The sequence below is a fragment of the Ochotona princeps genome, chromosome 6, assembly GCF_030435755.1.
Source record: "Ochotona princeps isolate mOchPri1 chromosome 6, mOchPri1.hap1, whole genome shotgun sequence".
Classification (NCBI taxonomy): Eukaryota; Metazoa; Chordata; class Mammalia; order Lagomorpha; family Ochotonidae; genus Ochotona; species Ochotona princeps.
In genome coordinates this window covers 16,352,804-16,378,364 of record NC_080837.1, presented here as the reverse complement: position 1 = coordinate 16,378,364, position 25,561 = coordinate 16,352,804, and the positions used below count along the sequence as shown (strand labels likewise).

At 47.4% G+C, this 25,561-nt stretch overlaps 1 protein-coding gene across 1 annotated transcript in view; it reads left to right on the top strand.

Annotated features, from left to right (window-relative positions):
- The first annotated feature begins 454 nt into the window (after positions 1–454).
- Positions 455–25,561, top strand: part of HACD3 (3-hydroxyacyl-CoA dehydratase 3) — a 42,849-nt gene continuing 17,742 nt past the window's right edge. Inside the window, exons 1-3 of the mRNA XM_004577972.3 lie at positions 455–722; positions 19,513–19,555; positions 21,224–21,297. Of these exons, the coding sequence (XP_004578029.1) occupies positions 636–722; positions 19,513–19,555; positions 21,224–21,297 (204 nt within the window). The 5' untranslated portion in view covers positions 455–635. The remainder of the gene's footprint in view (positions 723–19,512; positions 19,556–21,223; positions 21,298–25,561) is intronic.

Below are 25,561 nucleotides of genomic sequence, written 5' to 3'. Positions count from 1 at the left end.
CAGACTCCTTTTAAGAAGAGTCTCTTGCATGGCTCAGTAGAATTGCCACCACTCATTTGAGGCCAACTAAAGGGATATAAATTAAAAAAATTAAAATTCTAGAATTACTTGCGTCTTTTGACAGACCGGACTCCTAGACCCGTGGCGGTTGAGGTTGGGCTGCGTCGTGTCCCTGACGCTGGGCTCAGCTGCGAAACTCAAGCACACAGCAGGCGTTTAATCAGTGCTGAATGAGTGACAGCCAGAAGGGACCCTCCAGAGACAGCGGCGCGAAGCCCTTTTCCTATGCTGACCGGCCCTTGACGCGTCAACAGCCTTTCCTTATTTTTAATTTAATTTTTTTTTAAAGCAGCGCTGCAAGTCGGGGAAAGCCGGCGTCCTCGGCTGACGGCGACCCCGCAGGCGGCCGCGGCCCGCGGTGGCGTCATCGCGCCCCGGCCCCGCCCCTCCACGGGCGCGTCACTGCGCAGGCGCGGCCCGCGAGCGCGGTGGGGGTGTCTCGAGGCTGCCGGGTTGCCAGCAGCGTGGAGGCTTTGGGGTTTGCGGCCTGCGTTCGCCCGGCTCCCGCCACGCACTAAGCGAGGCAGCGAGAGAAGCGCGAGCCGAGCCTCTCCTGCGCCCCGGACAGCGTGGCCATGGAGAATCAGGTGTTGACGCCGCACGTCTACTGGGCTCAGCGACACCGCGAGCTGTATCTGCGCGTAGAGCTGAGTGACGTGCAGGTGCGAGAGCGAGGCGGGCGGCGGGCAGCGCGCGGACCGCGACCCCGGCGGGTGGAGGGCGAGCTGCCGCGATCCTGCTCCGCTTTGTCCGTGCGCGCGCGCGGGGCAGCCCTGCAGGGCGCCAGCCAGCGCGGCGAGGCGTGCGGGCCCGGGTCGGGTCACGGCTGACCCCGCACGCCCAGGGCTTGCAGAGACCTGGGGGACCGGGGAAGCTGCCCATCGCCCCGGGCCTTCTCTTTGTTCGCTGTCCGCGGTGGCCCGACGGGAGCCGGCGCCTCCGGCCGCGGGAGGAATTGGGGCTGTTTGAGGGCCTTGGAGACTGGGGTGGGGATGGAGGGGAGAAGGATCGGTTGGTTCTGGGAGTTGCAGAGTGACCGGGGGCGGGGGGCTTGGCTCTGCGGCCAGACTAGACGTGTCTGGTCCTGGAACCTTCACGAGGCTGCGCCTGGCTGGGGGAGGTGGCCACACCCACCTCCTAACCGTTTAGGGGTAGCGATCATTCTAGCATTTTTCATTTTCACATTAACGGGATCCGAAGGAAAACGATCGCCCCCTCTTTCCGCCTCCCCCCCCCCCCCCAAGCCCCGTTCTGAAGGCTGGGAGCTCAGGTTTACTGAGTTGCGTCAAGATTTCTCTTCAGTTGACGAAGCGTTGATGTTTTACGTCATGCCCCGCCCCTCATCTAGGTGCCCCCACTTCCCTGCCCAGACCAACAAGGCTTCCGGTGTGGGGGGCGCTGGAGTTTTCCATCTAGAATGTTCTTTCCCGGTCACGCTGCCTCCTCAGCGCTCCTTGACGTCTGTGGCCCCGGGCCCGCGTCGGTCCCCTTGTCTGGAATCGTGGCCGAAGTGTGGCTGCCCAGGAAGTGTTGTACTTCATGTTTGCTTTGGAAGTGGAAGATGGAAATCGTTCAGAGCCTAGGGCTCCTTCAGTGGGGTGTGTGGCATTGTGTCATGCGTCGTTTAATGGGTTAAAGCTGACTGAACTATATTTTTGGCTCAGAGGGTGAATGAATGAATGGCGCAGTCTCCCTCCACTCGGCTTCAGGGTGCTTTAATCTTAACTGGGAGAAAATCTCTTGCGGGTGGGGACTTTGATCGCTGTCCAGAGCGAGTTCTTGCAACAGTCAAAAGCACAAGTACAGAATGTGTGTTTTTACAGCCTCTTTTAGTGTGTCATTAAGCAATACATAGACCAGGTTAAAGTCAGACTCCCCTTTCTCTAGATGTCTACCACGTGATTAAGTAGAATATTCTGGAATATTTGTGAAGCTACCAGCAGAAACTTTTTTTAAAAAAATGGGGTGATTTTGCAAAGAGGAAATTAGACAAATTAGAAAATGACCCATACTTATATTTTTTCCTGAAATAGCTAAACCTTTTATAGCTAAGAAATGTGAACATAATACTAATCATATTTGGTATGTTTAGAAATACAGAGGTATAGATATGAAATATGTAATAATTATGAGATATTATGGTAGGGAAAGTAAAATTATCTTTTGGAGATAATTTAAAATGGGATGGTGGGGACATTGGAGACCTGGAGGAAACGCCTGGCTTTCAACCAACCTGTTCTGGCTGTTGAGGCCATTTGGGGAATGAACTACTGAATTAAAGATCTTGTTTTCTCTCTGTCTCTCCTTCTCTCTCTTTAAAAATAAATAATTAAAAAAAATTTTTTGAAAAAGGCATTTTTTCCCCAATTGAGGTTTTGTTTTTCTCAGGTTTTGGCATTTGCAGTTCCGAGGCATCCAGTTCAACTACTATATGTTTAAAAACTACAAATAATGCAATTCTTAACAACAAGTCCTCGGACGTGTGTGAGCTGCTACACATTTACAAAGCTGAGTCAGACAGACTTTGGCTTTCCAAGGACATACTGTTTTAGAAGCATGTATATTATTATATATATAGAAAAAACTAAAGTATTTATTTGTTTTTATTCGCAAGGTAGATTTACAGAAAGAGAAAGATCTTCAGTCTGTTGGTTCACTCCCCCAAATGCCTGCAACAGCCAGAGTTGAGCCAATCTGAAGCCAAGAGCCTCTTCTGGGTCATTTCACTTGGGTGCAGGGGTCCAAGCACTGGGCCATCCTCCGTTCCTTTCCCAGGCCATAGGCAGGGAGATGGATTGAAAGTAGAGCAGCAGGGACACGAACTGGTGCCCAAATGGGATGATGGCACTAGCAGGTGGAGTATTAGTATGTTGACCCACAGTGCTGACCCCAGAGAAAAAGTTTTGTTCATGAATTGGTATTGGTAGAATTAGAACTGGGTGTTGCACTAGAATTTGTTCTGTTTCTTTAGAGATATCTTTCAGAAAGAAAAACTATTCACATCAAACTGAGAGAACTTTCCAGAAAGAGAACCAGGAGGACTTGTGGATACTTTATTTATTTATTTATTTATTTAAAGATTTATTTTATTTTTTATTGCAAAGTCAGATATACAGAGAGGAGGAGAGACAGAGAGGAAGATCTTCCATCTGATGTTTCACTCCCCAAGTGAGCGCTACGGATGGTGCTGTGCTGATCCAAAGCCAGGAGCCAGGAACTTCCAGGAACTTCCAGGAACTTCCTCCAGGTCTCCCATGTGGGTGCAGGGTCCCAAAGTCTTGGGCCATCCTCGACTGCTTTCCCAGGCCACAAGCAGGGAGCTGGATGGGAAGTGGAGCTGCCGGGATTAGAACCAGTGCCCATATGGGATCTCTGCACTTTCAAGGTGAGGACTTTAGCCACTAGGCCACGCCGCCGGCCCTATGAGTACTTTTCATTTGACACTCTTTTTTGTGCCATGGCCCCCTATACAATACAGAGACCAGGGGGAACATACCAGTAATTTGAGAGCACACTCTCTAGGGAAGTGTGGGGTGTCTCATTAAAAGGGTGTTGGAACCAGTTCCAGGATTAGGTGTTGATGACTGGGAGAGGGTTTTAGGAAGTAGGCATCCACTTTAGATGCTGTCAGAAAACAGGGCCAATTCTGATATCTGGTTGGCTGTGTGAGTAAGTTACATCTGCTGGATGAGGAGAGTGGGACAAGAAAAAACTTAAACGAAAGAAGTCACTGCCACTTCAATTTGGTTAAGAAAGGGAGGACATTTAGTATTCTGTGAGTGGCCTGCTGGCCGTGGGTTTGTGCTCACACAGAATTATGAAGAAACCCTGCTTCATGCTACCAAGACTTCAGGGCAGCCTGTGGGAGGTTGATGTTTCGTGAGATTGTTTAGCAGAACCACGCGTGGTGGTTCTGCTCTGATGCTGTGTCTGCTCTGCTCTGAAATGTGAGCACTGCTCTTTTTTTTTTTTTTCCTTTCTCTCCCGTCTCTCTCATCAGTTGATTACTCTGTGCAGGGTCTGTTGAAATCAGTGGTTCTGTCTGAAGATGAAGCAATTCATTTGTTCACTAAAAGCCGTTTAGTAGGCTCTCCCCCAGTCTGGTTAATCTAGGTGCTGGTTGCCTGGCCAGCTCCCTCTGCCCCCTGCTTTCTGTAGCATGTCCCACGGCTTTGTGTGCGTTTGGGTTGCAGTTTGGGGGCATCAGCCATGCCACCATCTCACCTGAGACCCAGGGAACTGTCCAGGTGTCACATCCCTTGGATGGTGGTGTTGGAACTGCATGGCTGGTGACTGACAGGAGACCAGCGCCGATGTGAGGAAACAGGAGGCACAAAAAAGGCTTGTGAGGTGAACCGGAGTAGGGGCGGGAACAGCTAAAGCAGTCTTACTTTTGGAATAGAATTTACATTGAAGATGAGAAGAGTGGGCGGGTTTGTCCCAACAAGCAGACTTGCTGGAGCATTTGCTCACTTCCCAGGGCTGTTGTTTGTCTTACGTGTATGTGGACAAAGGGCATAGCTGTGTTGGAAGCCGTGTGAGGTGAAAAGAGTGGAACTGAACGCGTGAGACTGTGCCCTTGCTGTTTCATTTCCTCTCTGATGACTGTGGATAATTCACTTAACCTTTATGAGCTTGGTCTCTTCATCTCAATAAATGGGATTAAGAACCTTTAATTTATAGGACCATTTTGAGGTTTGGATTGGATAATGGGTTTGGCAGAGCTTTGTAAATTGTATTGTGCTATTCAAGTGTGTGGTATGATGATGATGAGGTTGAAGCTCAGGTGTGACAGACACAAAGAACAAAGGATTGGCACACAGTCTCTTAGCCAATCAGCCTCACACAAGCGCTTCGCTGCGTGAAGGAAGTGGTCATCCAGATTATTGGGGAAAACGTGAAATTGGACTGGGACAGTTGGTGATCCAAATGGCCAAAAAAAAGAGTTAAGCCTTGCCCTATTCCATACAGGGAAGATTGTGAATGACCTTTATGCATAAAACAAATTGAAAGAAAATATGGGAGGCTGTTTTTATGCCATTGACACAGGGAAGAATGTCTCAAGCAAGGCACACAAAACACAAGTCTAAATAAAAAGATTGACAAATTTAAGGCAAACTTGAAGAAGATATTTGCAACATATGTTAACAAATGAGTAGCATTTAGGCTGTTTTGAAGAACACTAACAGATCAATAAAAGACTCATTGGGATGGATATTCAGCCAAAATGCTGCTTAGGCTACCTATGTCCTGTATTGATGTGCCTGGCTCAAGTTACAGATCTGCTTCCAATCTGGCTTCCTGCTAAGGTGAACCCTGGGAAGGCAGCAAATGATGGCTCAAGTAGTTAGGTTTCTAATTCCACAGGAGGGATCTAGGTTGAATTTGAAGCTCCTAGCTTTGACCTGAGCCCTGCTCCAGCTGTTGCTGGCATGTGGGGAGTGAGCCACTGGATGGAAATTTCTGTCGTATTTTCTAGTTGCTTTTAAGCAAAATGAAGATAAATCAATACAAATATAAAGCAGAAAAAGACTTGTTATCCAGCAAAGAAAGGGGTAGATCATATTAGCAGGTCAGAATAAAAAGAAACAGGGCCTGGCACGATAGTGTAGCGGCTAAAGTCCTCACCTTGAACGTGCCTGGCTCCCATATAGTTGCCGGTTCTAATCCTGGCCCACCTGCTTCCCATCCAGCTCCCTGCCTGTGGCCTGGGAAAGCAGTTGAGGATGGCCCAAGACTTTGGGACCCTGCACCCGCATGGGAGACCTGGAAGAGGCTTCTGGCTCCTGGCTTCGGATTGGCTCAGCTACAGCCATTGCGGCCCTTGGGGAGTGAATCATCGGGCGGAAGATCTTCCTCTCTGTCTCTCCTCCTCTGTATATCTGACTTTACAATAAAAATAAAATAGATCTTAAAAAAAAATAAAAAGAAACAAGAATGGCCAGTGATCCTGAAATGATGCCCTATCCCAATTCTCAAATTTGACTGGGACGAATGAAAAAAGCCTTATATTAACTGTAAACAGTGAGTGATGACATTCGGTGGAGGGGCTCTATTTATTTATTCATTCACAAATAGAGACAGAGTGGCAGAGAGGGATCTTCCATTGCCTGATTCACTCCCTAAAGCCAGGAAGGAGCCCACTAATTTGGAGTGGGATCTGAAGAAGCAGAGCAGCTGGGACTCAGGATCTCGGTATGGGATACAAGTTGCATCCCAGTATGGGATCCAGATTGCCAGTCTCACAAGTGGAGACCCACCCTGCCATCCCTAGTGGGACATTTCTAACACAGCTGATTTGTAGAACAATTTGGCTTTACCTGAGGGTATGCACACCCTGTGACTGGGGAGAACTCCTTAGTGAACTCTTATCACATGGACAAGGACATAGAATGGGCACTGCAGCCAGAAATTGAAAATGGTCTCAGTTTTTATTTATAGGAGAGTGGATAAATTGTGGTATATTTACACAGTGCCATGCTATACAACAGCCAAAATAAATGCAGCAAGAGCCTTCATCTATAGAGTCAAAGCTTAGAAACATAATATCAAGTGAAAAGCAAGATGAAGAATGACAGTATAAAGCTATAAAGCTGTATGTGTACCTTGTCTATATTGTGAAGATCCAGTGTGTTGTAAATGAATAAAGAAGTGCAGTGGGAATGATAAGCTTAAATTCTAGACCAGTGGTTACCTGCAAACCAGGTGTGTCCGAGGCATCCTGTGAATGTACAGTTGCATCTGTCTGTTTTCTTTCTTTCTTTTTTAAAGATTTATTTATTTATTTAAAATACATTTTATAAAGAGAGAAGGAGAGATAGAGGTCTTCCATCTGCTGGCTAACTCCCCAGATGACCACTATGACAGAGCTCAATCGATCCAAAGCCAGGAGCCAAGGGTTTCTTTTAGGTCTCCCACTTGGGTGCAGAATCTCAAGGACTTGGGCCAGCTTTCTTAGGCCATGAGCATAGAGCTGGATGGGAAGTGGAGCAGCCAGGAGTGGGACTGTTGCCCATGTGGGATACTGGTGCCTCACTGTGCTAATCCTCTGCACCAGTCCGTTTCTTATTTCCTTAAACGTGATTAAAAGGATTTGTTGTTTATTTGAAAGGCAAAATATCAAACAGATATCAAAGATCTTCAGTCTTAGGGTTTCCTCCCCAAATGGCTGTTTCATCCAGGGATGAGTCAGGTTGAAGCCAGGAGCCAGAAACTATTGTGGTCTCTCACATGGAAGGCACAGGCCCAGGAACTTAGGCCATCTTCTGTTGCCTTCACAGGCACATTATCGTGAAACCTGTATATTGAAAGCAGTAATAGCTAAGACTCAGACCAGCATTCCGATATGGGATGCTAGTGTTGCAAATGGCAGTTTAGCTCACTGTACCACAACACTGACCTCTATTAAAAAAAGCATACAAAATGCTAATGGATGGGTGAAATGATGTTTGATATATCTTTTGAGTTATGGCTGGTTGTGATATTTCAGGATAAAAATTCAGAAAGTATAAGCTGCTGATAACCATGGTATAAAAACATCGAGTATAAATTAAGCATTTGGGATTTTGATCACTCAGTGGTTCAGGTGCAGGGCTAAGCATTAAATATTGTGATGAAGCGGTATGTATTAAGACACCACCTTTAGTTTGAGTGAGACAGACAGTAGATAAGTTAATAAAATAATTCTCTAGATAAGTACTGTGAGAGAAATAAAGAGGGTGGTGAGATAGAGTGTGATCGCTTGAAGCTGTTTTATATTGAGCAGTCAGGGAGGGCTTCATGGAGGAAGTGCTAATAGAGCCAAGTGCAACTTGAAGGATAAAATGAATCATAGAGGAAATGGGGAACAGAACATTCCAGCAAGTGCACAGACAGAGTGGATTCCAGGAACAGAACGGATGTTATTATGTGTGGAGTGTACTAAGTGAAGAATAAATGAGAGGGAGATGAGGTTGGGAGGGTTTGCAGGATGTAGGTCATGTAGAGCCTTGTTGCCATGGCAGGGAGCTTGCGTCTTATTGTGAGAGCAAGGACAACTATTAAAGAGGGTGAAACCAAGGAACAGCTTGTTCGAGTCTATGCTTTTAGCCTTGGGATGACAGTGGAGATGGAGAGCCAGGGGAGGGGGTATCTGCAGAGAGTCTTCTGGACTTTAAGTGGGAGAGGGGGAGGGAGGAAGGGATTAACAGCCTGTCTTGAAATTATGCCCCAAGGAGCCGACGCTATGGCTCAGTTAGCTAATCCTCTGCCTGCAAGCACCAACATCCCAAATGGGCACTGGTTCATGTCCTGGCTGCTCCAGTTCCTGTCCAGCTCCATGCTTACAGCCTAGGAAAGCAACAGAGGATGGCCCACTGCTTTGGGACCCTTCACCCACGTGGGAGACCTGCAAGAAGCTTTTGGCTTTGGATCAACTCAGCTGCAGCTGTTGTGGGAGTGAACTAGTGGGTGGAAGATCTTTCTTCTGTCTCTCCTATCTGCCTTTCCAATAAAAGTAAATAAATTTTGAAAGTGCAGAGTGGATAGTGGCACAGTGTACTGAAATGGTTAAGACTGCAGAGGTTGGGGGGATGCAGACATCCAGGGTTCTATCTTCAGATGTAAGTCGGAGCTTTACTTTAAGCAGTTTTCCATGTAGAAATGTGAGCTAGTCATGTAACTATACAGGGTTCAGGGCAGTTGTCTTGGGTGGAAACAGAATTTTAGGATCGTTTGTCTGGGAGACAGACCTGCCTCTCCTGGCTCGCTCTCTCTCTCACCCAGGCCAGGGTCCAATGCTGCTGCCATGCCCTTGGGCAGCCGGTTGCCCCACTGGCCCCTCAGCCCACCTGCCAGCACATCCTCCATCGCCCGCAGCTGCCCAGGTGGCTGTTATCCAGTCGGGTCAGCCAGGCTTCACTGTGTAGATGGTGTCCATGGCCCCTGAGGTCGCATGGGCTCGCCTGTGAGGCACAAGGCGCCCTGACTGCAGCTTGTGCAGCCTGCTCTCCGGCAGGCTGCCACCCACGCTGCTCTCAGCTGCTGCAGATGGGGCCTCTCTCTTGTGAGCTCAAGCAGTTCTTGTTCTGCTTAGCCACTCGAGTGACCTGACCCAGTGTGAGCGCTTCGGCAAGAACCGGAAGCCCTGCAAAACAACCATGGTTGGACTCCTACCTGAAGAGGCTCTTGGAAAACATGAGGTAATGCAGAGGTGGCTCCTGCTGCAGTCTTGCACCCCTGCTTCCTCACTCCCAGCAGGACCACAGTGCTCCTGTGAGTGGGCAGCAAGCAGAGTTTTTTACTTACAAACAGCCCCAGACTCAAATGTACAATTAAAGAGATTTATTGTAGACCGTTAAAAACAAAGAATATCTTAAGCCTACCTGAGTACAAAATGTGCTGCTTTTATATACTGTGAAGGAGAAATGCTGTTGCTGATTAAATGGGTGGTGCTTTCTTATCCCTTCCAAATCTTTTTTAGTGATTGAAATCTCTTTTATTTAAATTGTCAGTGCTGCCCAGCTAAACACTGCTAGAATCATACCTTGTAGTTAGACATGTTGGCTTTCTTGCTTGTCTCGTGAGAGAGACCATGCACCATGGGAAGCAAGTGATGTGTTGGCAAGAGGATGTGACAAAGAGCCAATGGGAATGGAGTTTGTCAGGGTGGGAATGCCCACATCCCTCATCTGAGCGCCCAGGTGCCATGGAGGGCTCTAGCCTCTGACTGCGGCTTCCTGGCAGTGCAGGCTCTGGGAGGAAGCGGTGATGGTCACCCCTGTGGGAGATCTAGATTGAGTTCCTGGCTCTGGTTGAGGGCCCTTTGCAGACTTCTGGGAGTGAATCAGTGGATGGAAGCTCTCTGCTGATCTGACTGTCATGGTATTCCTTCTTGCCTCCCTATTCTTCCTTCCATCCATCCATTCACCACTTACCCCATCCATTCATCCATCATCCTCCAAAGAAAGAACTGATGACAGGATTTGAGCTGTTGGGAGATTGAGAGAGAGCCCAAGCAGGTTCAAATTCCCTTTGGGTTGGATGTTGTCGGAAAGTTGGAACCATTCTGAGTGGGGATTTTGGGGCTGCATACAGGCCTGTGATTAAACAAAATGATGTGATGGTGCTATTTTCCTGTTGTCATGCTCTTGGAGTAACCTGAGGTGGGTTCTTTTTTTTTTTTTAAGATTGTTTATGTTCAACAGAGAACAAAAGGGCTGTGCACCAGGTCCAGCTCTGTGACTATGACATCAGATTAGAGTATCTGTGGCTGCTTCATTATTTTCTTTCAAAACACAGTTTAAATCAAGTCAGTCACTTCCTTTCTTTTTTTTAAAGATTTAATTATTTTATTACAGTCAGATATACAGAGAGGAGTAGAGACAGAGAGGAAGATCTTCCGTCCGATGATTCACTCCCCAAGTGAGCCGCAGCGGCCGGTGCTGTGCCGATCTGAAGCCGGGAACCAGGAACCTCTTCCGGGTCTCCCACGCGGGTGCAGGGTCCCAAAGCATTGGGCCGTCCTCGACTGCTTTCCCAGGCCACAAGCAGGGAGCTGGATGGGAAGTGGAGCTGCCGGGATTAGAACCTGTGCCCATATGGGATCCTGGGGCGTTCAAGGCGAGGACTTTAGCCGCTAGGCCACGCCGCCGGGCCTAAGTCAGTCACTTTCATATATGTGAGTATGAAAATACAGCCCGAAGAAATTGTTGAAGACATGCCTAAATCAGCTTCCCATTTCAGGATCCACTTTTTCACTTAGAGATGTGTACGCTTTCCTATACAGTATTTTTCTTCTGTGCTTTGAAAAACAGTAGTAGGGCAGACATTTGCTGAATAAGTGGCCTTCTTCACATATTGGAGTGCCCAGGGTATATTTCTGGTCCTACTCTCACTCCCGATTCCAGATTCCTGCCAGTGCAGACCCCGGGAAGCAGTGACGGTTCAAGTACTTGGATTCCTTCCACTCACATGGGAGATCTTGGTTAAGTTCCCACCTCTTGGCTTTGGCCTAGCCCAGTACTTACCATTATGGACATTTAGGAGAATAAACCAGTAGATGGAAGCTTTGTCTGTCTCTGTCCCACATATTTAAAAAAAAAAAGCCAGCAAAGAATATTAGTAATATAACATGAAATTTTACTTGAAAGGTAGTTACAGAGAGTAAGAGGCAGAAAGAAGAGGCAATCACAGAGAAGGAGAGGGAAAGGAAGCTCTCTCATCCTGTGGCTTGCTGCTCAAATGGCCACAGCTGTTGGGACCGGGTCTGGAACTGGGCCAGGCCCAAGCTAGTAGTTGGGAGCTCCATCTGTATCTTCCATGTGGGTGGCAGGGGCCTATGTACCTGGCCCATGTCGTAGTGCCCTTTCAGGCACAGTAGCAGGGAACTGGAACAGAAATGGAGCAGCTAGGATGCAAACCAGCATGCATATGGGATGTTGGCAACATAGGCGATGGCTTAACCTGCCGTACAGCCCTGATGTATCACTTTTGAGAGTACTCTGCTGGTATCTCAGAAATTTTTTTAAGCAATCAACATGTATCTGTTAAGTACAGTGTTTGTATTTTTTTTTTTCTCTTAAGAATTTGAGTCAGACAAAGCTATAGAGCAAGATAGAGCAAGTGCCCCTCCTCACCCCTCTCACTGCTGCCTCCCATGGTTTGCATTAGAAGGAAGCTGGAGTCTGGAGCAAAGAGGCAGGTATCAGAGTCAGGCATCCTGACATGTGTCACTGTGACCTGCTAAGTCAAACACCTGCCCCAGCACTTTACTGACCTGAGAAAAAATAGTAACAGAATGCAGGCGAGAACCAAGACACAGGATAGCATGATGGTGCAGTTTCAATTGGCTAATCCTCTGCCTGCAAGCACCTGCATCCTATATGGGCACCTGTTTGTGTCCCAGTTGCTCCACTTCCCACCCAGCTCCCTGCTGTGGCTTGGGAAAGCAGTAGAGGATGACCCAAGGCCTTGGGACCCTGCAACCATGTGGGAGACCTGGAAGAAGCTCAGGTCCAGCTGTTGGGGCCATCTGGGGAGTGAACTAGTGGGTGGAAGATCTTGTCCTTCTTTCCATAAGTCTGCCTTCCCAACAGCAGCAGGAGCAACAGCCACAACAAAAGAATCCTTCTTCCTGTGGCTTGTTGATTGACATGTTGGGAGAGTTGCTGTCCTCTAGTCCTCCCATCTGAAATAACATCCATGCATGTGCATCAGACGGCAATAGCCGAGGCAACGGTTGCTGCTTCTACAGCAGTTGTGAGATGCTGCTCTCTGTCTTTCAGATACATAAAAAGGGATGCTGCTATCAATTGTAATACATATCCAGATTTTTAATGTGAAAAATGTTTTAGATTTGATAAAATACAGCCAGTTGTGGAGTTGTCAGTGAGGTATAGTGTTTAAAGCATTTAAAATGATGAACTTGTTCAGAAACAAGTGTAAATCAGAGGTTCCCAACTCAAGGGCCCAAAATGCGGTGTTGTGATTGGCAGCACGGGCACCCTTTGCTTTGGTTTAAATCTGTTTTTCCACTTGCTCATTTTGTGATCTTGGCCAAGTTGCTCAGCCTTTCTAAGGCTCAGATTTCTCATCTGCACAATTATTACATGTTGCTATGTAACATGTACCTTTGAGAGACACCTGGAGTACAGCTAATGCCTAGTACATAGTAATTAAGCAGTATGGGGGTGGACGGTGCGAGTGCCCAGTACATGGTAATGAAGCAGTATGGGGGTGGACAGTGCAGTCTGATGGAGGGAGAGTGGGAGAGAGAAGGGGAAGCTGGCACATTGGAGGTTGACATATCTAATTTTTGAAAGAAAAGCTGGAAATTCAGATTTTTTTAGTTGAAAAAAAATCCTTGTAGTTCTAAACTTGGAACTTTGTCATTAATATATGTAAATGCCTACTGTGTGGATGGAAGTCTTCCAGACCCTGGGCTCTGATATAAGCTAGGCTGGCATTGTCCCTGGATGCTGAAGTTGCTGCTGGTGGTCAATGTGTGAGACAATTTCAGCTAATCATTGTCAGGAAGAAAGTAAAACAAAACAAAAAAATTTAGATGACATGAGAATTTCAAACTGGATAATTGTGGAGTGGCTTTCTAAAGAGGTGACTTTTGATCAGAAACCTAAATTTTAAGAAGCCATGCAAAAAATTACAGGGACTGAAGATGACAGGGAGAGAACAGCTTCTGGAAAACCCTTAGATAGAGGGTGAATGCAGATTAAACAATTCATGGGCAAGACACCAAACTTCCTTGTAGGCTGTGTAAAATGCTGCAAGCTGCTTTGGTCTTTCTGTGGCAGAGAGCTGTTCAGCAACTGACTGATGGAGGAAAGGAACAGCGTAGGATTGAGGGCTGAGGCCTTCAGAAATGTCAGCATGGATTAGAGGAGAGTGTGAGTGAGCCAGCTGAGACAAAAGGGTAGACCATGCAGCATAAGACCCAGGACAGGAAACATAGTTCCAGGTACCTGCAACACTTGCAGCTCCAAGATATACAAACATTAAATACCAGACAATGAGGGACTGGTGCTGTGTAACATTTTAGGTTGTTGCCTGCAGCATCACCAACCCCCTGTAAGTGCTGGTTCAAGTCTCAGCTGCACCACTTCTGATCCAATTCCCTGCTGATACCCTGAGGAAAAAGCAGTGGGAGATGACCCAAGAGCTTGGGTCACTGCGCCCTAACTGTTGTGGCCATTTGAGGGGTGAACCAGTGGATGAAACATCTGTTTCTGCTTGTCTCTAATTCTGCCTTCAAATAAATCAAAACTTTTTAAAAGAAAGTAAATTTGAGCAGATTTTAGTATGATGACATCATGTTTTCAAAAACTCCTGATTGGTGCTGCGAAGTGAGAGAGATCACACCGGGCACAACTGTAGGATGTTAGGAGCAGTCTTTATTTCCCAAGCTTGGCCAGCAGCTCCCACTACACTCGAGGAACCACTATGATATGTAGCAGAAGTCACGTATTTTTAAGCTGTCATCCTCCAATCAGATTGAGAGTCATACAGAACAAAGTTTCCATGTATTCAGTTACTAAGCACAGGAGGCAGGAAGGGAGCTGCCAGAGTCCAAAGTTTTCCTATAGTTAAGGAACCTAACATAGCACAATAGGAGGCAGGAGGGGCCTAGCACTTGTAGAACTCCAAACCATTTCTGTGCTGAATGGAGTGGGAGGTAAGAGAGGCGGGCACACTGAGGAGCCACCTGAGCAGTTTTCTCCCATTCAATTAACTTGAATGGAGTGGGAGGAGGTAGGAAGGAGGCCCACAGAACTCCATTCCTGTGCTGTCTGCTGTCAACCCAACAAGCGGGTACTAGCCATCAACCAGGATCAACCCCATTGCAGTTGGGAGCAGACTTTGTGCCACAGTGGGTTACAGTTAGACTTGGGATGCCCACATCTGATGTTGGAGTTCCTAGGATCAAGTCCTTCATTCATTTGCAATATAATTGGCTGCAGATGTGCCTGTGATGGGAGCAAATATTTGGGTCCCATCTTTCCATGGGCATGACCTGAATGGCATTCCTGGTTTCTGGCTGTGGCCTGACACAGTCCCAGTTGTTGCTGGCATTTGAACAGTGAACATTTGCACAGTAAATTTCTCTCTCCTCTGTTCCTTCTCTCTCTATGTTACCCTGCTTTCCAAATAAATAAGAAGTCATGAAAATCTCTAGCAAGACCCTTCAAAGAGGAACCTTGAGTATAGTTGTAATTGGTCACTCTTCTTGAAGGGGACCCAAAGCTCCTTGAAGAAATAGCTAGTTGTCCCAAGTCCTTGCTGCAGAAACTACAGAATCCTCAACGCGTACAAAGTCATGTCTGAACAATGAAAGAGCTAGTTTAAGGGGGATGTCTGCTGGCCAAATTTAGGAAAATTTGAACACCTAAAGCTGTGTAGACCTTTGGCTTTGCAGTTGAGACAGCACGTGGGACACCTGCATCTCATGTTGGAGTGCCAGAGTCCAAATCCCCACTACACTCCTGAGTCTGGCTTTCTGCCAGTGATGGTGCAAGTGATTGGTCTACAAGCACAAAGGGGACCTGGATTATGTTGCAAGCTGCTGACTTTGGCTAATGCCTAGTCTGGGCTGTTGCAGGCATCTGGGGTGGTAAGCCAGTGGATGGGATTGTCTCTCTCGTGTTACTGTCTCATTGCTTTTGAAACAATAAGAAAGAAGAGCAACAGATTTTGCACAGTGGATTCAGAAAGAAAACCCTGTGTCCATGGTGATAGCAAATGAAGACCAAGGTTGGGGAGAGAGGCAGAAAGTGGATGTGGTTGTGTGGTTGAAAGGGGTGCCACGAGGGATCAGAACCTGTTTGATACCTTGACTGTGATGGTGAATAGTTGAAATTCACCCTTGTAATAAGCTTCCATAGAACTAAGCATGTGTGTGTACACACACACATGAAAATGAATACAACTGAGTACACCTGAATAAGGTAGGTGGATTGTGTCAGTGTCCTTATACTGATTGTGATATTTTAGCTATGGCTTTGTGGCACTGTTGGGGAAAGCTGGGGTTCAAAGAAGTCGAGTGAGACTCCAAGGCGAGTTAAATGTCTTTATTCTTCAGTCAGGTGGCCACTTTTTTTTTTAAGATTTATTTTTTTATTGGACAATCAAATATACAGAGAAGAGGAGAGACAGAGAGGAAGATCTCCCATTCAATGATTCACTCCCCAAGTGGCTGCAATGGCTGGAGCTCAGCTGATCCAAAGCCAGAGCCAGAAGCTTCTCCATGAGGGTGCAGGGTCCTAAGGCTTGGAGCTGTCCTCAACTGCTTTCCCAGGCCACAGGCAGGGAGCTGGATGGGAAGTGTGGCCGCCTGGATTAGAACCGACGCCCATATGGGATCCTGATGTGTGCAAGGCGAGGACTCCAGCTGCCAGGCCACTGCGCCAGGCCCTAGGTGGCTACTTCTTGCCATGAAAAAGAAGTGCCCCAAACAAAATAAGTGGGGGATTTTATAGTAAGTATCTACATGACAGTGGGTATCTGTGTGATGGTGAGCATCTATGTGACACAACCCGAAAGAAGGTAGTGAAGATTAACAATGTATAAGCACAGGTGTCTGACCTTACACTTCAGTGCAAACAAAACTACAGAATGCTTCAGAGGTAGCTGTCCTGTAAATCTTTAACACTTCCGTTAAGTGTCTCCTGTTTGCTTGTTGGTATTTCAGGAAGCAGAGTGTTTTCATAACGGGGTGCAGGTGTCTTTGGAGGCTCCAGACTTCCAGGCATATAATCGCCTTTACAATTAACCCTTTCATGGGCAAAGTCTACAAGGAATCTCTTGGTGTTTACGAAAGAATGCCAGCTAAAAACGAAATAGGCATGATTGGATGGGAAATGAGAATTTTAAAAAAAGATTCATTTATCTATTATTGGAAAGGCAGATATGCAGAGAGGAGGAAAGATAGAGAGGAAGATCTTCTGACTGATGGTTCACTCCCCAAGTGGCTGCAATGGCTGGAGCTGAGCCAATCCGAAGCCAGGAGACAGGAATCTCTTCCAGGTCTCCCATGTGGGTGCAGGGGCCCAAAGCTTTGGGCTGTCCTCGATTGCTTTCCCAGGCCACAAGCAGGGAGCTGGATGGGAAGCGGGGTACTGCCGGGATTAGAACCGGCGCCCATATGGGATCCCGGTGCGTTCAAAGCGAGGACTTTTAGCTGCTAGGCCATTGTTCCAGGCCCGGAAATGAGCATTTTGTAATCTTTAGTGTAAAGTAGATTGAGACAAGGATTAGCAATGGAAAGTGTAAGGCCCAGTCGGGATGGGTGAGGGTCGGCCTAGGAGGAGGCTGAGAAGAGTGGCTGATGAGGCCGCACTGGAAGAAGGCAGCTCCCTGCTAGGCCAGCAATTACAGGTCCACCAAGGTCGAAGGGAGCCTGTGACACTCTGAAAGGCACATTCCTTTGTCCTCCACCCCCCACCTCTACAGCCCCTTGATAAAAACAACCCATCACGTCCCATGGTTGCGACTTCCCTGGTCTGCTGTCTGTACTGGACCAGTGACCCCTGCCCAGGAGTGCTCCCAGTAAAGCTTGTTTTAAGCTGAACTCTATTCTGTGTGAATTTCTGATTCTGAACACTAACTCTAACCTTACACAAAGGTTGACTTAGGTTCAGCAGGTTCTAGTAAGTCACTTACTGACAGCAAAAGGAAAAGTATATCTTTATAGCAGAGAGCTATGGCAGTCATCTTTTCAATGAAGTCAGCAAATTTGACATCACCATCTGACAGTGTGGAGTTTTGTGCTGCCCTAAGTACCCACATCACCTGTGAAATTTTTTTTTTTGTCAAAAATGTTTAATATGGGTGCCAGCACTGTGATGTAGCTGCTAAAACTGTTGTCTAGGGCCTGGTGTGGTAGCCTAGTGGCTAGAAGTCCTCACCTTGCACACACTGAAATCCCATATGGGCACTGTTTCATATTCTAACTGCTCCACTTCCCATCCAGCTCTCTGCTTGTGGCCTGGGAAAGCAGGACGACCCAAAAGCCTTGGGACCCTGCTTCCACTTAGGGAGACTCAGAGGAAACTCCTGACTCCTGGCTTTGGATCAGTTCAGTTCCTGCCATTGCAGCCACTTGGGAAGTGAACTAGCAGATGGAAAATCTTCCTCTCTCTCTTTCTCTCTCTCTCTGTCCTTCTCTCTGTATATCTAATTTTCCAATAAAAATTTAAAAAAATCTTAAGAAACTACCATCTACACTGCTGGCATCCAATATGCATGCTAGACTCCACTCTCAGTCCAGCTCTCTACTAATCATCATGTATAGCAGATCTGTCTGGCTGGGCCCTGTAAATCTGCAGAATTAGGTGAAATAATAAAATACTTACTATTAGCTGTCCAGATTTTGGACTTTTAAAAATGTTATAGTAAAGAGCTGAAATAATCAAACGTTTTTGGCATGATTGTCTGAATTAGACTGCGCACCTAGATCAGGGGTTGGTCCTGCACCCCTGGGCTGCGGAAACTGCCTGTTTTTACTGCATTAGGATCTGAAACCTGTGGCTCACAGAGCTGTTCCCTGAATTGCAGGAACAGCTTGTGCTGTAGCTGGGCACTTAAGCCTAGGTTGACACATCTCTTTGCCTGAGGCTAGTAAGCCTGGGCACCCAAACTTTTTGTTTCCTTCCCACTCAGTGAGAGCGTGGGGACCACAGGAATGGACCCACTTCTAACACATCCCAGAACCCCAGCCTCCATGACAATTTTTCCATGGAGAGAATGTTCCTCTTACTGAGGAACCCTCCCTCTTCCCAGGCAGCCTTTTCAGGTGAGGTTGCCTCAGTCCTGCTCCAGCACTGAGAGGAGCTGGTCTGTTTCCAGCCCCTGGGGCGAGCTCTTGAGCCTGTAGGCTCTACTCCTGCTGGGAAAGTTCTTCACTGAAGCCTGGCTCAGTTGTTCCTCCTCCCACAGCACCTTCACTTCATCCCCCCTTTTCCTAGCCCTCTTGGCTATAGATAGAGCACTGAGGTCCCCATGGCCTCTTGGTGTACTCCTTCTCCAGCCCTCTGTCCATCGAGGTGTTTCCTCTGATGAATGATGGAGCACAGAAAGCTCCCAACAGGAGACAAAACCCAAGGAATCAGCATACTACCTTTTGCTTATTAACCTTGGACTAGAGGTAGGAGGTGAGTTGTTTTCCGCTACTGAACCAAGTGTTATAGTAGTTTCACTGTAAATTATGCTGCTAAAAGGTATGTAGGGGGGTATATATACCTTCTGGGATTAAATGAACAGCTTGGAAAAATTTGAGCTCTGCAGGTCTTGAGTTGGTTGGGGCCATTAAACTTGAACATCCTATTTTCCTTCAGCCACCTGTCATCCTCAGCCATTTCCTGTCCCCGTGGAGATTAATTTTCTGCATGCATTGCAGGTCCCACCTTTAGCAAAGCCTTCCCCAGCCACTCTTCCCATTGGGCTTACTTTCCTGACTCCCACATACTTACTGCCTTCAGCTACTATGCTGGTCTTACGGGTATGTGCCATGACAAGTATTTGCTAGAAATGACTTGTCTGTTCTACTGGATTCACGTCCTACACTCATGGCCCCAGTCTTTGAGAGTTGTATGTTATCCCTTAGTTTTTACTGTGCACCTTGCATGCTTTACATGCAAGGGACTGATTTGGTTCTGGATTGTTCTGCACAGTTAGGGTCCTTCTTGTAGGAACCTCCAAATATGTGTGGGGAGAATCCCAGTACCTGTGAAACTGTGTCACATAATACAATGTAATTAATGAATAAATTAAAAAAATATGTTTATAACCATGTAAATGTAGTCTGTGGGGAGACACAGTGTAAGAGGTTGAATCGCACGGGGAAAGTAGGAGGAAGGTGAGAAGAAGCTCCTGGGTTCGTTTCATTTTTGTTAAAAAGCTTTCCTGCCTCTCTGTTTCTTTCTTTCTTTCGTTTTCTTTCTTTTTTTTTTTTTTTTTTGGCAGAACCCTGCGATCAGCATCACTGAAAATGTGCTGCATTTCAAAGGTCAGTACTGGGCAGGTGTGTTCAACTTTCTGTACAGTTCAGGACACTGGATGTCTGTTTTACATGTTTTACATGTTCATTGCTGCTCGTGTCTCTGATGCTCTTGGGGTCAAGTCAATGATTTTGTAAGATAAGGTTAGAAAAGGCAAAACTTGTTTAAAACCACTGGACAAGGCAATAGATTTAGTGGGGGGAGGCACGAATCCTGAACTGGAAATCAAGAGTGTCTTTTAGCTGTAATTCTGTTACAACCTCAGACAAGTTATTGCTTGAATGCTGCTAGAAGGTGAAAGTGCTGGGTTATGATTTGTGCTTCTCAAATCTGAGAAGCCACAGATGCATGAGAAAGTCCCATAGGAGCTGGTTGAGCAACACGTGAGGGACTGATATCTCTTGAAATGGCTATTTGGCACAACTGTAGCTCTGAACGTGGACACACATGGCACTGACCTTGTGTGGCAGGCCTTGATTCTAAGCCGGCCATCCAGATGAGCTGGGGAGTGCTGCTTGGTTTAAAAAAAAAAAAAAAAAGGGAGCGTGAATTTAAAAATTGAAGTGTTGTTGGTGATTCCTGGGGCTCTCTGATGTTACACCTGCAGACCAGTTTGAGAAATGCTGCCCTCTGCATGAGGTCTGATGCTCTGATTCTGTGGCTCTGCCTCTCCTCTGTCTACCAGCAGTGTCCTGTTGTGCCTGCAAGGGAAGGTTTCCCTGCTCTGTCACACAGTGGAGCGGAGTGGTTCTCTCTTGGTTCTAGTTTTTGATGTTATTGAAAAGCAGAGTTCCTGTTTTGCACGAGAGTCCCTCTGCCCTACTACATTTGCATGGAAGTGTAGCCTGGTTTCTGTATCTGCTTTTCAATATTAAAGAAACCACTCCGTTTGTAGGACATTCAGAAGCAAGTTAAAGCGATAAAAGTGATTCTTGTCTCCCAGGAACTTATAGAAGATCCTACCTTAAGGGATTTATAACTTTGAGAATAATTACCATGCATAGTACATTTAAGCAGGTGGCCAGAGGAGGGAAGAGGATCTTAGAAGGGAACCAAATTGTAAATGAATCAGAGTGAACTGGGTGAGCCATGCAGCCTCTGAGCTCTGGGTGTGGCACCTGCTTGCCGTGCACTGGGGTAGGGTAATGGCTCTAATCCAGGGACTTCCCTCTCAGTTCCACCTGTGCCATCCTGTCCCCCTGCTGTCTTCATCTTTCTGTTCCATCTGGGAGGTGCTAAAAAAGTGAGCTTAGTCCTGATTGGGAAGTTTTAAATGCAGAGCTGTCTCTAGGATAGCTTTTCTTAGCCACAAGCAAGAAGGTATGTATATACCCTTGATTCTTTTGTGAATTTAAAGTAAAGGTGAAAGTTCAGTTTATATTAATGTGACAAATTTGGGTTTGCTTTCAATATTATTTTTCCTGCCTGTTACTATGATTTGTTGTTAAGGCTTCTTTGAGAGATGGAGTAGGTGACAGGAGCTGATCGTCAGAGGGTGAGAACCTTCTGTGTAGGATTGGCTTACCTAGCTGTTGTGGAGCTTTGCTCACGAGCTCCCATAGGTTTCAGGAGGACCCATTACTCTTTGTGTATTTATGAAAGGACTGTACCAAAATGCTTTTTGGCTGACCTTGTTCTGTTCAAGTTCACAATAACCTCCATTGCTTTCTTTGTAGCTCAGGGACACGGTGCCAAAGGAGACAATGTCTATGAGTTTCACCTGGAGTTTTTTGACCTTGTAAAGCCAGAGGTATGTTCTTTCCTTTCTCCCCTTTCCACTTTAGGAACTGGATACCAGTGGCTTATGGCAATAGGGGGTAGAAGCTATGAGAGACAAAAAGTTAAAAGCCAAAGGGGGCTGGTACCATTCTGTTATTAGGAACTGCCCAGGCTATAGCTCCAGAGGAGTGGGAAATTAGAGAACCAAGGCTGAATCTGGGCTGTGCCATCTGTTAGCACAATGAACTTGAACAAGTCTCATGTGTTGAGTTCTATTTTTCTCTTGTGTTAAATAATTGGACCAAGTGATCTCTAGGATCCCTTCTCTGTAGGGTGTGTGAAAGACCATGCCAGACAAGTCTAGGATGTATTAGGGAGTCTATATTAACCAAGCTTGGTGGTAACAGGGCAAATGACAAGTCCAATGGCAATCCAATCTGAATCCAAACCCTGAGAGGAACAAATGATCATTACCATGAAACCCATCCATTAAACTGAAGACCTATGTCCCAGCTTCCCCAACAATATAAGCTATATTTTTTAAAAAAGCTTAGTGTATTTTTTATTATCATTTTTTAAATTTTATTTTTGATATTTACATAGTTGATTAGGGCAGGAAGGGTCAAGCATTAGGGGAAAGTGGATGAGACTATTGTTTCCACATTTCTTTCTCTTTATCTAGGGGAAAGGGAGAAATAAGGGGAGAAGCCACACCCAGCCTCCCAACTGCCTCGGCACCTGGGGATGGGGAATGGCCACCTGATGTCATCCCAGGGTTCCTGATATGGAGCATGCTCCGAGGGTTCTGCTAAGCGGTTTTGATAGTTCTGACATCTGTCAATCTCACAGATCCCAGGATGAGGAAATCCTTCCAAGATCTGTTGACTGACATAGCCTGCCTTACATCTCCATTCACACAGATATGCTGTCAACACTTGGCTGGGGTAGTTGACCAATTTGTTTTGTACTCCTTCCTCTACTGTAGTACCAGATGTCCTCTACAGACTTGAATGGTCTGCCATATCCTCCTCTCTCTCTCTTTTAAAAAAAATTTATTTTTTATTAATGATTACATGGTTGATCAGGTTGGGAAGGATCAAGGTTTAGGGAAAATTGTGTGAACTCATTGCTTCCAAATTTGCTATTTTTTCTTATTGTTCCTGGGGTAAGGGGAGAGACAAAGGGGGAAACCACACATGCTTTCCACATGTCCCAGGACCCAGGGATGAGGAACCACCACCCAGTATCAACCCCAGGGTCTCCATGTGTACATATTCTGAGGGTTCTGTCCAAGTGGTTTGGATAGTTCTGAAATGCTGCCGATTTCACCGATCCAAGGATGATGTCATCTTCCCGATGTCCATTGGCTCCATTCACCAAGATTTTTAGCTGTCATTGTTTGTTTGGGATAGTTGTCCAGTTTTGTTCTGCTCTCCTTCTTTTGCTACAGCACTAAATGTGCTGCCATATTCTCCTTTTTACAACAGGGCCTGTGTCCACTGCTCCACCTTTTTCATTAAGTAGGACACGTTCTTGCAGGCAAGTCCAATTACTCGGGCCAGGTGACCCAAGCATCACTGGATCCCCTTCCCCTGGGCTCACAAACCTGGCAGCCACCTAGTAGGCAGACCCCAAGACCAGGGCCACATGACCCAATCCCTGCTGGATCCCCCACCCTTGGATCTCACAAACCTGACACTCACCTAGAAGGTGAGCCCCAGGATTTGGGCCAAGTGACCCAAACCCCACCAGTTCCCCCCCATCCCCAGCCATCACTACCCCACCCACATAGGTGGGCCCCAGGACCTGAGCCAAGCTACCCGAGCCCTGTTAGATCACCTGTCCCTGGGACTCACGTATCTGGCCCTTGCTGGGCCCAGGCTGACATGACTTGCCTCACCTCAGTGTCTGAAATTTTACTGCATAGCCTGGCCTAGTCTAGTCTGCCTCATGTTCCAGCTCTTGCTGATGGGTGCTGCAGCCTATCCCAGCCCTGTCTGATTGCTGTCCTAGTCCTAATGTGAGCTGGCTGGTGTTGCGGCCTGATCTGGTTCCTCCTGCCCCCTGCCCTGGTTTTCAGATCCTGGCCCAGACTTGTCTGTCCCCAGACCTGACCTACACACATGCTGGTGAGTACTGTAACCTGGCATGGTCTGGGCTGCTCCTTGCCTTGCTTCTTGCACTCACCTTCATCCCAATGAGGAGTTTCCCAAGCTGCTCCGTCGAGACTCCTCCCAGTGGTAGTTCTCGCACATACCAGTGGGTCATTGGCCCAGACTGACAGTCCACCTCCTGTTCTGACAAGAACAGTGGCCTTGTTCAACTGGCCACACTCATTCTGGTTCTTGTTGTTGGGTGTTGCAGCCCATTGTTACCTTGTTCGTGCCCAGACACAGCTTTCATATAGTTCAGTGGGAGTCAAGACCTAGTCTGGCCTGTTCTACACCCAACCTGGCTCTCACGAGTACCAGTGGGGGCTGGAGTCAAGCCCGATCTGTTGCTCCACAGTCCCAATGCACACCTACGCTGGTGCAGTCTGTAACCATGTCCAGCCACACATACTGCCCTCAGTCCTACTCTGGTCCTCACCAGTGGGAACCCCACCCAGCTGGGGTGCCCCCTTAACTCCCCAGCAAGGCCTGACCCCATCCGCTGTTCTTGGGAGAGCCAGCAGAGATTGTAGTTCCACAGGGGTGAGGTCACATTGCTTCCACAGATTCTGCTATCAGATCCACTTCTCTTGCGCTTGTTCTCTCTTTCAAACCAATTTGGTGTGAGTTCCCTAGTTACATATACATGTTGTGGACTTATCTATGGAAGTTCCTCAGCTGTAATTCCTAGCCTGGGCATAAACACCACAGATCATCTGTCACTACCACCTGTGTGATCCTATCATCCCCCTGTAAATCAAGATCCTCTAAGTGTGAGGGTGCACTGCTGGATGGCCCAAGGGGCTTTGCCCAATGCCTTTGGCATCCAGGCCCTCCTGGGGATGGGGTGTGTGGGAGGGAACCACATAACCCAGTAAAGGCACCCGTGCGGGTTAAAAAACCTAACCTCCAGGATGGGGTGGTCCTGGAGGCCCGCTGAGCTTCCCTCCCCCTAGGGAGCCAGTGTGCTCACTATACATACCTGCACCAGGTTAAAAAATCCTCCAGGCAGAGGGTCTTGAAGGCCTGCCGGTCTGCCATATCCTCCTGTGTGCATCTGGGTATGGCGTCCACTACTCCATCCAAGCGACTGAGGAGGCCCAGTCCTGACACATGTATACCATGGTCAGACCACAGCTCTTGCAATTCTCCTCATGGTTGGAATTCTGAGTCCAGCAGTTTAATTGGAGGTATACCCAAAGAAACCTTATCTGAAGTGGTCCCAGACCTGACTCTTGTATATGCTTGCCAATACAGGGTCCAACTCTGTCCGTGGTAGTTGCAATTACTGGGCCAGTTCTGTCTCCAGCCCCATCCCTTATGTAAACCAATGTATGCTATGGCCCAGCCCAACATTGTGCACCACACATTTGACCCTCACGTACACCAGCAGGAGCTACAGCCTAGTTGGAGTGATCCACAATAACCCTCACTAGGCCCACCCCCAGCCCTGGTTCCTATGCTTGCCAGTATGTGCAGTGGACTGGTCCACTCTGTCCCACATCCCATTCAGCTCTTGTACATGTCAAGGGGTGTTGAAGCCTAGCTCAACTCAACGGATCCTGCTATCCAGCTCATACTCATGCTGATGAGTATCACTGCCTAAATAGCCAGGCCCTCCTCCAGCCCTGGTTTTCATGCTCACCACTAAGAGTTGCAATACATCAGAGAGGTGCTCACCATTTCCCTACTGGGCCCACTCCCTGTCCTGGATCTTGCACTCCTTAGGTGATTCTGCAGTCTAGCTTGGCAGGATTTGCCCTTAGTCCCATCACTTGCCAGCTGATGCTATGGCAAGCCAGACTAACCTGCCCTTACTCTGTCTCATGCATGCCCGAGTGGATACAGTTGGTTCGCCCAGCCTGGCTCTCCCTGTAACCCAGTTCACGTGCAGGCCAACAGGAGTTGTAGCACTGCCCGGCCTGGTCTGCCTCCGTCCTAGTTCTCATACTTTGCCAGTGGGAGCAGTGGCCCAGCAGGGGAGCCTCCTGCAGCCCCCTTACCAGGCTTGCTCCTCCCCCACCCCTCTGGGTCTCTGGTGGCCCAGTCTGACTTGGCCTGCTTCACCTTGGTATTTGCTGGCAAGCGCTGTAGCCTGGCCTAGCCTGGTCTGTCCCCTGTTCCAGCTCATGCTGATGGGTTCTG